Source organism: Bison bison, unplaced genomic scaffold, assembly GCF_000754665.1.
Source record: "Bison bison bison isolate TAMUID 2011002044 unplaced genomic scaffold, Bison_UMD1.0 scf7180017864038, whole genome shotgun sequence".
In the NCBI taxonomy this organism is placed as follows: domain Eukaryota; kingdom Metazoa; phylum Chordata; class Mammalia; order Artiodactyla; family Bovidae; genus Bison; species Bison bison.
In genome coordinates, this window is record NW_011494610.1 from 4,623,260 (window position 1) to 4,640,156 (window position 16,897).

General features: G+C 43.6%; 2 protein-coding genes across 2 annotated transcripts in view; one reads left to right on the forward strand and one right to left on the reverse strand.

Annotated features, from left to right (window-relative positions):
- Positions 1-13,783, reverse strand: part of DPM1 (dolichyl-phosphate mannosyltransferase polypeptide 1, catalytic subunit) — a 17,488-nt gene extending 3,705 nt beyond the window's left edge. Inside the window, exons 1-7 of the mRNA XM_010835101.1 lie at positions 13,594-13,783; positions 10,374-10,473; positions 6,573-6,606; positions 4,975-5,051; positions 4,869-4,894; positions 3,048-3,143; positions 1,151-1,181 (exon numbers count right to left, since the gene is read on the reverse strand). Of these exons, the coding sequence (XP_010833403.1) occupies positions 1,151-1,181; positions 3,048-3,143; positions 4,869-4,894; positions 4,975-5,051; positions 6,573-6,606; positions 10,374-10,473; positions 13,594-13,754 (525 nt within the window). The 5' untranslated portion in view covers positions 13,755-13,783. The remainder of the gene's footprint in view (positions 1-1,150; positions 1,182-3,047; positions 3,144-4,868; positions 4,895-4,974; positions 5,052-6,572; positions 6,607-10,373; positions 10,474-13,593) is intronic.
- Positions 13,784-14,054: 271 nt separating this feature from the next.
- MOCS3 (molybdenum cofactor synthesis 3) lies at positions 14,055-15,770 on the forward strand. Its single transcript, XM_010835102.1, has one exon. The coding sequence runs from the start codon at positions 14,079-14,081 to the stop codon at positions 15,444-15,446; it is 1,368 nt and encodes a 455-aa protein (XP_010833404.1). The 5' UTR covers positions 14,055-14,078; the 3' UTR covers positions 15,447-15,770.
- Positions 15,771-16,897: the final 1,127 nt, after the last annotated feature.

Below are 16,897 nucleotides of genomic sequence, written 5' to 3' on the forward strand. Positions count from 1 at the left end.
TGTCAAAGAAAACGTTTTCTTTATAAAATACAGTTTCTACACGAAAGAAATACAGCCAAGTGCAGAGTGCTAAAAATGCTATACTAATTTCAAAAATGCAAGAAAAATGTTAACTCTATGGAACAAAGCAAGGATTTGTCAGTGAAAGGAGATCTGACAGTTCTCGTTTTTTACTCTTTGAATAGGTATTTTTTTATTCTTTGAATGTGACGTGTGGAGATGACCTATAAAACAGTCATTTTCCAAACACTAGGTAAGAATGGCAATAGATTTTTAACTCCACTTGCATATCTGCCAAGCCATAACTTAGGATTACGGACATCTGTCAGGACAGGAAAAGTGATCTATCAGGGATTTTAAGCTTCTTTTTCAGATTCATATCACCAAGGGAGGGCTGTTTCCAATCTCAGTTTGCATTAAAATGGTTATTTTTTTTTTAAGGGTGAAGGTGGGAAAGGGTTTGGGGTTTTGGCCATCTCTGGAAACTGACCTCTACTCTGAGACTATCCATTCTGCTTGGGTTTCTGTAACCCACAGACTGGGTGACTTAAACAACAGATACTCAATTCTCAGTTCTGGAGGCTGAAGAGTCCAAGATAAAGGTGCTGTAAACTTGGTTCCTGGTGAGGATCCTGTCCCTAGCCTCCAAATGGTGCCTTCTCACATGGAGGGTGGAGGAGGGGAAAGGCCAGGCTTTCCGGCTTTCTTCTTGAAAGGGCACTAATCCCACCAACAGTGCCCCACCCACATTCAGGACCTCATCTAAACCCACTCACCTCTCCCAAACCCCATTTCCAAACCCCAACACTCCCAGGGTAAGGCACACGTGAATTCGGAAACATTCAGCTCGTAGCAATGACTTTAGGGTCTGTGCTTCAAGCACAACAAAGTATCAATCAATTATAAGCTACTACTGACGAATAGCTATTATTAACATTTCAAAAAGATGTAAAGTACACTTGGAAAAAATGACTTTGGTACTGCAGCTGTTTTAGTGTGCTCAGATTCAGAAAACTAGTTGTTCTGGAGGGAGGGAAGGTGGCAGGGAAGCAGCGTGGAAAAAAGTTTCTCTCCAAGGCCAGGGGAACCATCAAGGTGCTCCTTAGGAGAGCCTATTTCATATAAAATACACAGCTAGGGATATAGTTGGGATAATGGCTAATAAAAACATACTCCCCTCCCTTCAATTTGCTTCTGATCGTTAAAAAGAATTCTAAGACATAATTTATCCCACAAAATGAATTTGACCCAAGGAATGTGAGAGTATATGTATTTATGTGTATGTGGTACATATGTATGTATATATTTATACATCTATTCAAGGTAATGCATTTTAAAATTGGGGTCTTTAACCAAAATGCTGCAAGTCCACGGGGTCCCAAACAGCTGGACATGACTGGACAACAACAATCAAAATAACAGCTAGAGTCACAGACTTGGGTTCAAATTCAGGTTCTGGACCATAAAAATGAGACCTTGAGCAAGTGATACATAATCTTTCTCACCAGTTTTTACTATAAAGTCAGTGAAGACATTAAGAAGTCATGACGGATACAACTCAATACAACTAAATGATCCAACCAAAAGTTGCAGACTGTCTCTCATTGGGACTCCCTGATTTTAAATATTAGTTTTAATGACCAAATTCAGAGAGGCCTGAGTCAGTGATCTCACTGACTTGCTGGTCTCAACCGTGGCTGCACAACAGAATCCTCTGAGAACCTGTGAAAACTACTGAGGCTTCTGCACCATCCCTGGAGATCCATTCAAATGGTCTCCAATGTGTGTATGCACAAAGGAGGGGAGGATGAATAGGGAGCAGATGTATATAATTTCCTCCTACATGATTCTGATCCTCAGAAAGAATGAAAACTGCTCATTTATCTAACCCCTTCATTTCACTGAAGATTGAGGCTTTTACATGTTTTAAGTTTCACAGTTACGAGGCAAAACTGAACCTAACAGAACCTTTGACAGGAACGGAGAGTGATAAAAAGTGCTATTAGTAAGAGTTTATACAAGTACTATTAGTAAGAATTCAGGTATGTTGTTACACCAAAAAGCAATAAGCTAGGTAGATCTTTTCGAGATCGAAACATCACTGTCCAACAGTCTAGGTGAGATAGACTAAATGTGGTCAACAATTGTTTGTGGGTCTTCCCATCAAGAGGAGGATTCTATTTCCGCATCCCTTGATTACAAGCTTGCTCTGACCAGAGTTTAAAGTGGTGTCAGCCCCAGAGCTGAGCACCCAGGAGTGCTTGCAGCTGCAGCTGTGGTGCTTCTGGGTGGTGCCCTCAGGAGGCCACGTAAAGCAGCTGACCCAGCTTTCCAGGTGAGTGGCTACGTGCAGGAGAACTGAGGTGGGCCCAGTCAACAACCAGTACCATATGCTAAACATATGAATGAGGCCATCTTGGAGCTACCAGCACAGCTCACCCTCAAGCCGAAGGAAACTGCGAAAATGAGCCCAAGTGAAATCAGCAGAGGAACCAGTAGCCAAACCAAAGAATTTAGAGAAATAATAAATTTGTTTTAAGTCACTTAGCTTTGGGATGGTGTGTTACGCTGTAACAAAAAACTGAAACAGCTTGTTTTACTTCCATTTTATCATGAAGAAAACAAAGCTTAGAAAAGGCAAGATATGCAAGGGACACAGTAATTTAAATGACAGAATCAGGAGTTTAACCCAAGTCTGCCTCCAAAGCTTCACCACTTTATGTTTCTTAGTAAAAGCTGAAATCATGATGTATCTTAAATTATTAGAAAAATATATATTGAAAAGTTATTTAATCCAAAAATAGATGAATAATTCACTTAGAGCTGAAGGTTCACACAGAATAAATTTTGCTGAATTAGATAATTTCTATGAAAGGTTCAAAGGTTTATGCAGATTTTCCCCAAGTGAAAAGCATCCAAAATAAAATACTCTAACACAGGAAAGATTGTAGGTAAGAAGCTACCTGGGAATACTGTTTGGAAGTCACAATCTGATTTCACAAACCCCACATGGTAATTTATTCCAAATACTCTCTATATGTATATACCTGATTATTTTTCTTTTCAAATCCCAGCCATATACACCGCCATTTCCTTTGTAGCGAGTTCCGGAGACAATGTCAAAATTACCCTCCTTTTGCTTCCTGTAGAAAAAATAAATTAGCTGTCAATTTAAAAAAGCTGCTGAGCTTTCAATGAAATTGCTAAAGCAAAGCTCGTATGTTTAATTCTAACAGATATCACAAGAAATTCCTTTCTGAAAAGGCTGTGAGTTACTAACTCACACTCCTTCCAGCCATCACTTGTGTCCATTTTCTACCATCTTATTGGTGCTGGGTGTATTGCTTCATAGGTTTTTAATTTTGAAAAACGAATGGGTAGCAAACATGTAACACACGCTTATTTTAATTGCATTTCCCTGACTACATCCCAGGGTGAGCACCTTCTCTTAGGTTTCATGAGCCATTTGCGTTTCTCCTACATACGGCCTGTTTGCATCTCTCATCCATTTTCTAGTCCACTGGTTCCACTGCCTTATCAGGTCAAAGGAGTTTGGGGTACTGGTGATCCAAGCAGAGAAGGTATTTTTGAGGTGACTATGCAGAGATCAAAGGAGTAGTAGTTGGCATTAAGGAGCTGTGACACAGCACTTCAGACAAAGGGGGGGCAGAGGATGAGTTCAGATCGCAAGGCAGGGGCCACTTCACAGAGTGGTTTGAATGCAAGTAAAGGGATGTGGATTCTCCATGTGTTCACAGGAACTCCTGGAAGTGTTCTCAACAGGTTGGGGACACGATCTGACTCTGTTTTTCTATTTAGTTTATGTTCAGAACAGCTCCCAAGTTCTTTTTCTGAAAGGTGTCAGGGTCTCTTAGATTTTCTAAAAATATTTTTACATTACCTGTAAATAAATAGAATTTTGTACCCTTTACTGATATATGCTAAATTCTTATGTTACAACATTACTTAAAATTTCCGTATTTAATGACATCTGGTATACCTACAGTCACCGATGAGTTTATTGAAAATTAATTCAATATTTCATCATTTGGTAAGTTTCATGGGGAAATCCACTGGTGGTTAGGACTCCTGCTTTCACTGCTGAGGGCCCAGGTTCAATCCCTGGTCAGGGAACTAAGATCCCACAAGCTGTGGTGGTTTAGTCGCTTAGTCGTGTCCAATTCTTGTGACCCCATGGACTGTAGCCCGCCAGGCTCCTCTGTCCATGGGATTCTCCAAGCAAGAATACTGGAGTGGGTGGCCAAGCCATGCGGTGCAGCAAAAAGTAAAAAGGTAAGACACCTCTAACTTAGCACTAGGTTGTCTTCAGTATGTTTAAGTGGTTTCCTTCTATTTCTATACTAAAATTTTAAGAAGAAATGGATAGTGAATTTTATGACATACCCTTTAGCACCTATAGACGTAATCAGACTGCCTCCTTTGTTAATGTGATAAATGAATTATTTTGACAGATTCCTGATTTTGGCATTCATTCCTAAAATAAAACCCATCTATTCATAGGGTTTTACCCTTTTGATGCAGGGTTTAATTCCATTTAACAGGGAAGATGTTTTTCATCTTTTTCTATAGCATTTACAGAAATTAACAATGGTTTACAGAAATTTTCTATAGTGTTTACAGAATTAGGTAATAAAGGGATTATTTTTCAGTTAGTCCTCTCAGGGCCCCTAAAATACTTCATTTAGTCTTGTAACTATATTCACATGCCTCAAATCTGTGCACTGGTTTTATTTTTGATAGCAAACTTAAAACAGCATGAGCATTTTAATGAATGAAAAATGAAGTAAAAAATCAATATAAGATAAATGACTTGAATCATAATTCTTTCAAATATTAGAAATACCTACCTAATGAATTCAGGAATAAATTTTGGCTGAAATTAAGAATAAACAGTAGGTCAGTAAAATAGGCTAAGACTATAATAAAGAGCTAATAAAGAAACATACCACTCACATGGTGTGAGAGGTCAGCATCCATGATGATTATGTAGTTGCCTGTGGCATGTTTCATCCCGTGAATATATGCAGTTCCTAAAAAGGAAAACATCTGTACCCATTAAAGGAAGTCACCGGAAATGCTGAGGTCTACATCTCAACAGGGAAGAAACCGCTAAGCATCCCTGAAAAGCCATTAGTCCTCTACAGCTGACAGTGAACTATAACCTCACTTTAGTCCTGGGCACCATCTTGGGATGCCTGGACCCCCACCTAACCTGTCTCTCTGCTTCTGCTCTTCCCATCACTGCTGCCCCACAAAAGCTACCCAGGGACTGTCTTCCACACCTTAAGCCTGGTACACAAGAACCCTGTCTCTGGGGCCACAGGTGCAACTAGCAATTACTTAGCCACCCTTATGCCTAAAGTTCCTCAAGGACTTGGCAGGTAAGGGTAACTGGTCAGGAACAGGAGATGCGAATTCCTGTGTTCTCTGGCCCCAATCCAACACGTATCTTATTAGCAAGGCTGAACTCTTCTGACTTCTGTTAAGAAGTGACTGACTATAGGTTTTTGGATTGCCACTGACTGGTTAGTAATTCTTGGTGGCTTTCAGGGCAGTTTCAAGATTACTTCCATCTTGAAGAACCTTCTGGATTCAGATATTCAGAACATTTGATCATGCCATGAAATCAAGGATCTTCAGGACAGCAGATACTCAATTTCCAAGTACTGTGTTTCCTCCACGCTCCCCAATTTTTCAGTAATAACACTTTTCAACATAAAACAACTGTGACCAACAACAGAAATAAAGGCATTCAAGATTTTTATCTCAGAACGAGATTGAGTTCATTTGAGATTTTTCTATAACCTCTTACATTGTAAAACCAGAACAGCTTTTTTAAAAAAAAAAACAAAAAACAAAAACCTTTTAAAAACATTTAAAGAAATGTTCAAGAACTTACAGCTAAGGCAGTGTGCTGGTCCAAATGTTTGCCCTTAGATCCCTTCTCTGTTCTAAATATATCACAGGGTACTATATTTGTTCTCTTGTCAACTGATTTCCAAACAGCTTTGGGAAGCACAGGAAGAAGAGAGATTTCAAGCAGAAGGGGAAAAGTCCAAGAGTCCTCCCCCTTACTCCACCTCTCAGCATGGACCAGATTCCCTCCTCAGCTCCCGCTTCCACCAGGTATCCCTGACTCTACCATTAGAGCTCCTCTGGGCACGTAGCCCGGGTCCCCGGCTCTAAAAACACCAGTTCCTCCATCGCTGCTCCAGCCCCGGGGGAGTAGCAGTGACCTCCAGTAGCACTAATCTCTGAGTAACCTCACTCTTCCATTTGGCTTCTCAGGAATTCCTTCACTGGTGTAACCAGATTCTCTGTATTAAATTCCTTATATTGAAAGACTTAACAATAGTTTCTGTTTTCCTAAGAGGGCCTTGGTTGATACAGGCAATTCAAGTTAAACCAACTACATGTCATTAAGATCATTAAAAATCATCACAGGAGGTCACTGCATTTTGGCCCTGTTCCAAACTGGGACACTACACATGGGAAATCTTACCAAGGTAAGGAGCAGGTATGGGGGGGTGGGGATGAGAGGGTCTGCTTACCTAGCCCCAACTTTTTCTCCCGTGGCCTTAGAAGCTGTAAGGATAAGAAATGGCATTTTAACACAAATAATCGAAAATCGAATAAAAACTCTTTTTAAATAAGTGCTCACTCATTTTAACAGAAACACTGCTGCATTTATTTGAACTTACAGCACAATATGCCTAACATTTTTTGCCAAAATAAAAACTGCATTTAGTAACAAGTAATTTAACAGCTTTTAAGGAAAAGTAACATTCTTTTACCCAAATCCCCCCACCCCAGACAAAATCTTAAAGTCTAGCCCCTCCTCCTCAGTGGAGGAGGAGCTAGAGTTTTTACCCACCAAAAAAAACAATGTATTTTTTTGGTCTGCTGTTAAGTCACTTTAGTCCTGTCTGACTCTGTGTGACCCCAGAGAGGGCAGCCCACCGGGCTCCCCCATCCCTGGGATTCTCCAGGCAAGAACACTGGAGTGGGTTGCCATTTCCTTCTCCAGTGCATGAAAGTGAAAAGTGAAAGTGAAGTCGCTCAGTCGTGTCTGACTCCCAGTGACCCCATGGACTGCAGCCCACCAGGCTCCTCCGTCCATGGGATTTTCCAGGAAAGAGTACTGGAGTGGGGTGCCATTGCCTTCTCTCAATCTATCTATTGATTCCTTCCTAAGAAAACTGAGGATTTAACTCACTTATACCTTTTTGGAATATTTGATAACCACACTTGTTTTCTCAATTCCGTCTTTGATTTTAAACGTTGACATTTCATCAACTTATCTTGATTTTATGCTTAGATGACCTTATCTCATTCTCTATTGGTCCACTCACGTGACTTCAGGTTATATTCCTAAAAGATTTTCTTTCTCTTATTGCTTGTCAATTAAGTCTTTCTACACTTTCTGGTTCACATATAAACCCTGACTTATTTAGATCTTTCCTTTTTTCTCTAAATTTCTGGAAAAGTAGAATGCCAGTGTTTGACACCAAATTTCTGAGGTAGGGGGATGAAGACTCACCACTGAGCATTTCCTATCCACCCCCGGCACTGGGCAGTAAGTAGGCAGCCGGCCTCAGACTGCAAACCTCCAAACAAAGGATTTTCAATTTAATTCAAACAGGTTACACTTTTTAACTACACGCAAGCTGCTGTAGGTCTAGAGGAGAAACAAAGACAAAGTACATTCCTGCCTGGTGAGCTCGTATACAGGAGAGCCAGACATTCAGTCAGTGATCCATGGTAGTTACAATTCACTAAGCAAAATCAAATGACGTGTCAGGTTTTATCTGATGCTGTGCTTGATGGTTACCATCAAAATACTGACCTCATCTGGTATTTGCACTGAAAACTCAAATTCTTTACAGTTTATCTTAGATTTTCTATAACCCTGTGTTTTAGCTTAAAAAAAAAAAAAAAACTCATTTTCAAAGAATTTTATTATTTTTAATTTTCAGACTTTCAAAGGTTTATATTAAATAACTCCATCTTTTTTCCCCCCTGAAATATTACTTCCAGTCAGTTTGAAAGGCTAGCTAACAAATTTCTATGAATATTTTATCTGAGATTTTGTACGGTGGTTCCTAATTTTTCTTCAATTTCCCCCCAACTGAATATACTTATGTGACCTAAAAAGCAAGCAAGTACCATCTTTGGCATAGCTTCTTATTGGTCACACATGCACACACACCCCCAGTAATTTTCTTAAATGACCTAAAAGTGATAAAATAATGAGTAGGCAATTTCCCTGGTACCACTCAGAAATCGTGACAGTAAATGCTATTTTTTCCCTCATCCTTTTAAATTTTATTAGGTTGATGAGGAAAGCAGAATTCTTTGAAGACCATGTTGTTTTAGAATTTGAGGTCAATTCAGCAGGCACAATCAATCACACCTCAAGGTTGAGGTTCAAAGATAAAAGGATTCAAAACACTGTCAGGCTGATGTTTCCAGGTTAAATGGAACTACACAGTGAGAACATTCTATGCATTATGTGAATCAGTGCAGTGGGCCCTGAACCTATACAAGAGGAACTGAGGAACTGTTGGCCAAAAATATGAATCAACCATTATTGAAAGTCACTGCTAAAAGGATGAAAATCTAAGCTTTTATCTCCTCTGTAAGCTTGTACATCTGGAAATATTCAGAGAGGACTGAGGTGTGACAGTTCTGTGAATTGTGCCTGTGAGATGGAAGGAAGCTCCATCACAGGATAGACTTACACTGTACGTAAGCGTAACATATTTCCTCGGACTTTGCTGATGGTCCAGTGGCTAGGACTCTGACCTTCCAATGCAGGGGGCCCAGGATCAATCCTTGGTCTGGGAACTAGAACCTGCATACCACAACTAAGACCTGTCACAGCCAAATAAATTCAAAAAAAGACGGTGTCACACACTTCCTTTAAACTCTTCTCATTAACTAAGCTCTCCTGTGACTGCATAGAAATTATTTCATTATTGGGATTAATCAAGAATATGTGAACTCAGAGTCTATTTTGTTTGATGCTTAATTGCTACTTCTTGAAGTGCAAGTATCAATAAAGGTTCTCCAAGAGACTTCTTTATGCATATACCAAAGGGCTCTCTTTGGCACGAGGTGGTAATTTTGCTGGCAAAGGGACGTCTGATGATGCCCAGAGGTATTTCTGGTTGCTGCACTGCGGGGGTCACTGCTGCATCTTGTGGGTAGAGTCCAGAGCTGATGCTGAACATCCTGTAACATACAGGACAGTCCCTCACAGTGAAGACCCCTCAGGTCCCAAGGTCAGTAGTGCCAAGACTGAGAAATTCTCATCCATGCAAATTATAAAATACTGTCTAAAATGTGTTTTCTAATTAAACCTGGATGTAACTGTTTTTGGCCCAAGAACTGGCTGAAGTAAACTAAAAAATCTACTCCAGCATTCATAAAGGCAAACCATTGATCAAAAATAAAAATGCCCAAGTTACTCCTGTAGAACAACAGGCTTTAAGGTACAGTGAGAAAGTTTAAGACTTAGAAACTCAGTCTATTTCACAAGACTATCCTACAGATAAAACTGCCAGGTTCTTTGAAAAATCATGTTTCACATGAAAACAACCAGTCACCTTTCCCAGCTACAAGCTTTTAGCTGCAGACAGCATTCTCTACTGAAAGGACGAGAACACCTACAGAAGTGAGCAAGAGAGATCAAGGCACGCATTCCTTTTTTTGTGTGTGTGTGTGTAATAAAGTTTTATTAAAGTATAAAGGAGATAGAGAAAGCTTCTGACATAGGCATCAGAAGGGGGTAGAAAGAGTACCCCAAGGCACGCATTCCTAACTGCAACCTAGCTTTAAAACTTGTTGTTTAGTTACTGAGTTGTGTCCAACTCTTTTGAGACGCCATGGACTGCAGCTCACGAGGCTCCTCTGTCCATGGGATTTTCCAGACAAGAATACTGGAGTGGCTTGCCATTTTCTTCTCCAGGGGATCTTCCTGATGCAGGGATCAAACCCAAGTCTTCCTGCACTGGCAGAATTCTTTACCACTGAGTCAGCAGGGAAGTCCCCAGTTCTATAATGCTTCTGAATTCAGTATCATGCTTTAATTCTGCCCTTCAAGGAAACTGATTTGCAGAGTCAGACATAAAGAGTTCATCCAAAGGCCCACTGTTCTGCTGTAAATCTACCAATGACTCAACATACCAAAGGTATGTAAAACCTCAAGCACAATGAAAATGTATCTAAATCCCAAGCATATATCAGTGCTCTTTATCTTTTCAGTTTCTAGACAGATGGAATCCAAGCACTGTTCATTTATCATCTTTCCCTCATATAAAGGTAATTGATATGATAGAAAAATGACTTACAATTCTGTCTGACCCATAGATCTTCTCCAACTGCTCAGCAATGTCCCTTGTTCCATCTGGGCTTCCATCATCTATGATTATAATTTCATAGTTGAAACCACTAAAAAAAAAAAAAAAAATTAAATTTGTATTGCTTGGAGACAGTAGTCTGAAATGAAAAAACAATTTAAAAGTCACTAACTCCTCCCTAGTGTAAGTGGCAATTTATTGCCATGTTAATTAACAAGGAAAACTTCAATTATCAATTGAAATAAATGTCAAATATTCAGAATGTCACTTCCAAACTATGTAAGTGAAAGTCGCTCAGTCGTGTCTGAGTCTTTGCAACCCCATGGACTATAGAGTCCATGGAATTCTCTAGGCCAAAATACTGGAATGGGTAGCCTTTCCCTTCTCCAGGGGATCTTCCCAATCCAGGGACTGGACCCAGGTCTTCCACATTCCAGGCGGATTCTTTATCAGTTGAACCACAAGGGAAGCCCGCCAGGTGCCCTGGGGCCAGCAAGAGCAACTCTTGCTTATTGCTGGGCCTGGCTGCTGGAAAATGCTCCTGTACAGTCCTGCTGCTGCTAAGTCGCTTCAGTCATGTCCGACTCTGTGCGACTCCACAGGCTCCCGTCCCTGGGATTCTCCAGGCAAGAATACTGGAGTGGGGTGCCACTGCCTTCTCCAATACAATCGTGAGATGTTAAAATTCTCACACATAAAACATTTTCTTTTGTTAAAGAAATTACTGATCATATATTTATATATGACAGGATATCATATGAAATCTTACTTATCCACTTGGGAAATTTTATTTTGTGAAAGTGAAGTTGCTCAGTCGTGTCCGACTCCCAGCGACTCCACGGACTGCAGCCTACCAGGCTCCTCCGTCCATGGGATTTTCCAGACAAGAGTACTGGAGTGGGGTGCCACTGCCTTCTCCAATACAATCCTAAGATGTTAAAATTCTCACACATAAAACATATTCTTTTGTTAAAAAAAATAGTGATCATATATTTATATATGACAGGACATCATATAAAATCTTACTTATCCACTTGGGAAATTTTATTTTAAAAATACATTTAAAAGGTATCAAGTCAGCTGAGTGGCTCTGGATGATTATTCTTTTTAACCCCCAACAGATTTAAATAACGAATCAGGAATCTGATTTTATTTCACCCTTAAAAAAACCCCACTTGAGGATGGTGATAGTCTTTGATACCACTATTTCAAATAATTGTACCTATTACCCCACACTATCAAATAAAAAGCACAGAACTACAAAAGACGTCAGTGCTTCTGAATTAAGGTCTTTCTATAGTTCTCATTAACTTCACGTGATAGTTTGCACTCAAAAAACAAGTCAGCAGAATACTTGGCAAGCTGCACCTGTGCTCACCATCACATCTTCCACCACCCCCTTTAAAGAAGACATTCTTTTTGTTAACTTTACTGGTAAACTTATGGGGAAAGAGGAGGTACAGATAAACCCCCATAACACAACATTATGTTTCCTCTGGTCCTGCTTTAAGAAACAAATGCACGGAAAACAACCAGAAAACACATTCCACTGTTAAAATGCTTTAAAAAAAAAAACACAAAAGTCAGCCCCCAGCACACTTGGAAGAAAGCAAAACCCAGCCTATCTATTCTCTAACAGCAAAGACGACTTCAGTTCCCCACAGGGCACTAAATCTGGGCATGCGCTTTACAAGTCAAAACCAGTTAAGATGTTGATTCTATTTGTGGTGCTGAGATACTTCATTCATAAGCAAAATTACTCCCCTCTACACTTCAAAGCACCAAGACCACCTGAGGAAGAGGTAGCTAAAAGGAATCAAGCTGAGCAGACTTTAGGTAATTTGACTGCCACCTGAAAAGAAAACAGTTGTTCCCCATTAAACTTCATTCTCCATCCAGAAATCACTAAAGATAAACTGCACTACATCAAAGAACAGAGCAAAAAAACACCGTATAATCATGAAACAAGCCAGGACAAGATCAGCTACACGACAGTTTCTCTAACTGGGAAAAGAGTTTGAGAAATCAAAATAGAAATTTTTTAAAAAAGTTAAAAGCCATGAATAAAAACTTTGAAAAGCCATGAATGTGAAGATAATGATTTGATTCAAATAATTATAATCAAACAGCAGTGTTTTTCACTTATCAGTATTTCCCACGATGTAGGTTTAATAAAGCTGGCTGGTTCCTGAGGATAAAGGCCCCCTCTGATGAACGTTGCAGAATTCTAAGCTGGTATAATTTTTTTTGACAGCAATTTGGCATTAACTACCAATCTTAAGCACATCTCTGTCGACTCAGCAATTCGACCGCGAAGACTTTACCTCGGGTATACTAGTAAAAGAACGAATGCGTAAGGGGCACTTACTACAAATACGTCGTGAACAAAGTCTCCGTTCTCATTTGTAAAACAAAAGTCAAAAGAGGAAAAACAAAAAAAGTCTGGAAATAACTCGTTCTCGATTGAGAAGACTCGGTTGGAAAAATAAAAGCTATATGATATTATCTAATTTTCAAAGCACTGTAATTTGAGAAGTTTGTATATGCTGATACCTAAAGATCAAAGATTTATACACGATCCCCAAAACAAGGTAATTCGTACTAATAGCATTTTCTGAAGACAGAAAAAAGAAAAACTTTAAACATTTTCAAACTCTAACATCAACACCTCCCAGTTTTGTTTTTTTTTAAACAATCACATCAAACATCCACCTGCGAGTCTGCCCTTCTGCCTTCTCCAGAAGGGTTGCCCAGCCCAGCAGCAGCTCCCTAACCCACAGGGCCCAAACCTCCTGCTTACATAAGCCCTCGGAACGGGGGCGGGAGACAGCGGGCTCGCTCAGAGTCCCGGCTCCGGCCACAGCGCCCGAACGTCTAGATAAGGGAGAAGCGAGGTCAGGTTTTCGGACCCGCAGGCATTAAAAAGGGTGGCCAGCCCTTCTAAGAAAAGGCGGGCAGAGGGCCGTCGGGTAGTGTACAATAAAGAAGTGCTTCAGAAAACCCAAGGGCGGGACTAAGAATCCGAGAGACGAAGAGAAGCGCAGAGGAATCCGCCTCTGCTTTCCTCGCAGGGTGGCGTCCTCCCCAGGGTCTCCCGCGGGGGCCGAAGAGAGGCCGGGCAGGGCCGCCTCGCGCAGCCGCCAACGGCCGACACCCAGGCCCGGAAAGCCAGCTCATCTCATTTCTCGGGGAGGGCGGCCCGGCGCGCTACCTCTCGGAGAAGCTCTTCACCAGCAGCCACACGATGAACGGTAAGTTCTCGCGCTCGTTGTACGTGGGCAAAAGCACTGAATACTTGTCTTGCCGCGAGACGCGCCCCTTCGGCTCCCGCCGAGACCTAGGAGAGCTACGACTTGCTTCCTCGGCAGCCATGGCGGAACTGCGCGACAGGCCGGAAGCAGAAATACGTCACGCGGGGCGGAAGGCGACGGATTGGACTGGACCAAATCCCGAGAAGGGGGGGTGGTCTATGTGGACGAGTTCTAGTCTTCCTAAGGTTCATTTCTCAGTTCCTTTGGAAACAGTAAGAACTTGTGAGTCTTTCACTGAGTCTGAGGGTGGCGCAAGAAATGCAGGTCCATTTATCACCTGGCTCAAGCTCCATAAAGTTTTTGTTTTGGTTTACTCCGGCCTCGCGACGAAGAAAAGCCGGAAACGGAAATGCCTTTAACGACGACTTCCGGAAAGAAGCCCGGCATGGCGGCCAGGGAGGAGGTGCTGGCCCTACAGGCCGAAGTCGCGCAGCGTGAGGAGGAGCTGAGTTTCCTGAAGCAGAAGTTGGCGACAGCCCTTTCGACGGGGCAGGAGTCAGCGCGCTCGGTTCCGGTGTCGCCCCTGCCTCCCAGGGCCGCCCTGTCCCGAGAGGAGATCCGGCGCTACAGCCGGCAGCTCGTGCTGCCGGAGCTGGGCATGCAGGGGCAGCTGCGCCTGGCGGCCGCGGCCGTACTCGTAATAGGCTGCGGGGGGCTCGGCTGCCCACTGGCGCAGTACCTGGCCGCAGCCGGCGTCGGCCGCCTGGGCCTCGTGGACTACGACGTGGTCGAAGCGAGCAACCTGGCCCGCCAGGTGCTGCACGGCGAGGCCCTGGCCGGCCAGGCCAAGGTCTTTTCGGCGGCCGCTGCCCTGCGCCGCCTCAATTCAGCGGTGGAGTGCGTGCCCTACGCCCAGGCGCTGACCCCGGCCACGGCGCTGGACCTCGTCCGCCGCTACGACGTGGTGGCCGACTGCTCCGACAACGCGCCCACCCGCTACCTGGTGAGCGACGCTTGTGTGCTCGCCGGCCGGCCCCTGGTGTCCGCCAGCGCGTTGCGTTTCGAGGGCCAGCTCACGGTCTACCACTACGGCGGGGGGCCTTGCTATCGCTGCGTGTTCCCCCGGCCACCCCCGGCGGAGACGGTGACCAGCTGCGCGGATGGCGGGGTGCTCGGGGCGGTCACCGGGGGCCTGGGCTGCCTGCAGGCGTTGGAAGTACTGAAGACCGCTGCGGGCCTGGGCCCCTCTTACAGCGGCCGCCTGTTGCTTTTTGACGCACTCCGAGGCGATTTCCGCTGTATCCGGCTGCGGAGGCGCAGGCCTGACTGTGCCGCCTGCGGGGAGCGGCCCACCGTGACCGACCTGCAAGACTACGAAAGCTTCTGCGGTTCGTCGGCCACGGATAAGTGCCGCTCCCTCCGGTTGCTGAGCCCGGAGGAGCGGATTTCCGTTACGGACTATAAGCGACTTCTGGATTCTAGGTCACCCCACCTGTTGCTGGACGTCAGGCCTCAAGTGGAAGTGGACATCTGTCGTCTGCCTCACGCCCTGCACATCCCTTTGAAAAGTTTGGAACGGAGGGATGCGGAGAGCCTGAAAGTCTTGGGAGAAGCCATCCGGGAAGGGAAGCAGGGCGCACAGGAAGGGGCGTCTGTCCCCATTTATGTGATTTGCAAACTGGGCAATGACTCCCAGAAAGCTGTGAAGATCTTGCAGTCCTGGGCAGACTTGGACTCTTTAACAGTTAAGGACGTTGTCGGGGGGCTCATGGCCTGGGCTGCCAAAATCGATGGAACGTTCCCGCAGTACTGAGGTGGCCGGTGGAATCTGACCAGCGAAGGGTGTGGGTTGCCATGTTACCTAAAGTTTTTTCACCTTTATTTATTTGCACTTTTTCCCCAGTAATGTATGGAGGAGCCTGGGATTCTACAGTACCTGTGATTAGGTGGACTACTTTTTATAAGAATCTTTTAAATTGTAATTTATCGAATAATGTAGTTATTGGGGTTATGACAATGTTCCTGTGACCTGTCTTACGTTTGCAGCACTTGCTGCAAGTAGTGTGTTTTAAATTCAGGTCATTCGCCTGCCCTGCGCCCCTCCCCCCGCCAAAATAAAAAGCTTTTCAGCATGTGAGGGCGATCTGGTTGTAATGTACTTGCCCCTTTGACCGCCAGGGTTGATGTGACCGACCTGGCTAGCTAGGCGGGGGTTTCCTTCCTCCTTCACTGCTCCCATGAGCGTTTCTCCCGAAGCTGTGCCCTCAGTGAAATCGCACAGCCATCCCTGGTGGAGGAGGACGGGTCTTCAGTAAAGGGCCTAGGAGTAGCTGTGCTTTCCCCATAGAACTTCCAAGCAAGCTGCCAAGTTTACTCTCTAAATTGTACATTTTAATGCTTGGAAAGGTGTAGTAAACTTAATTGATTACAGATAAAATAGTTAAGCTCAGTTTATTGTTTACTAAGACATTCAGACTATTTTGGGGGGCTCCAAAATCACTGCAGATGGTGACTGCAGCCATGAAATTAAAAGACGCTTAACTCCTTGGAAGGAAAGTTATGACCAACCTAGATAGCATACTGAAAAGCAGAGACATTACTTTGCCAACAAAGGTCCGTCTAGTCAAGGCTGTGGTTTTTCCTTTGGTCGTGTATGGATGTGAGAGTTGGACTGTGAAGAAAGCTGAGTGCCGAAGAATTGATGCTTTTGAACTGTGGTGTTGGAGAAGACTCTTGAGAGTCCCTTGGACTGCAAGGAGATCCAACCAGTCCATTCTGAAGGAGATCAGCCCTGGGATTTCTTTGGAGGGAATGATGCTGAAGCTGAAACTCCAGTACTTTGGCCACCTCATGCGAAGAGTTGACTCATTGGAAAAGACTCTGATGCTGGGAGGGATTGGGGGCAAGAAGAGAAGGGGACGCCAGAGGATGAGATGGCTGGATGGCATCACTGACTTGATGGACGTGAGTCTCAGTGAACTCTGGCAGTGTGTGATGGACAGGCAGGCCTGGCGTGCTGTGGTTCATGGGGTCGCAGAGTCAGACACGACCGAGTGACTGAACTGAAGACATTTTGGGGGTGTTATTTCTACTTCAAGTGCTGAAATACGTCCTAGAGCAGTGGTCCCCAACCATTTTGGCACCAGGGGCTGATTTCATGGAAGACATGTTTGGCGATGGAGGGGTGGGGGCAGATAATTTTGGTTTCCATCACTCACCTCTCCACTTTGTAGTCTGTACATAACAAGCCACCAACCAGGACTG

What these genes read in the sequence shown, in the direction of transcription:
- MOCS3 (XM_010835102.1), top strand. Translation starts at nt 14,079, where the DNA reads ATGGCGGCCAGGGAGGAGGTGCTGGCCCTACAGGCCGAAGTCGCGCAG.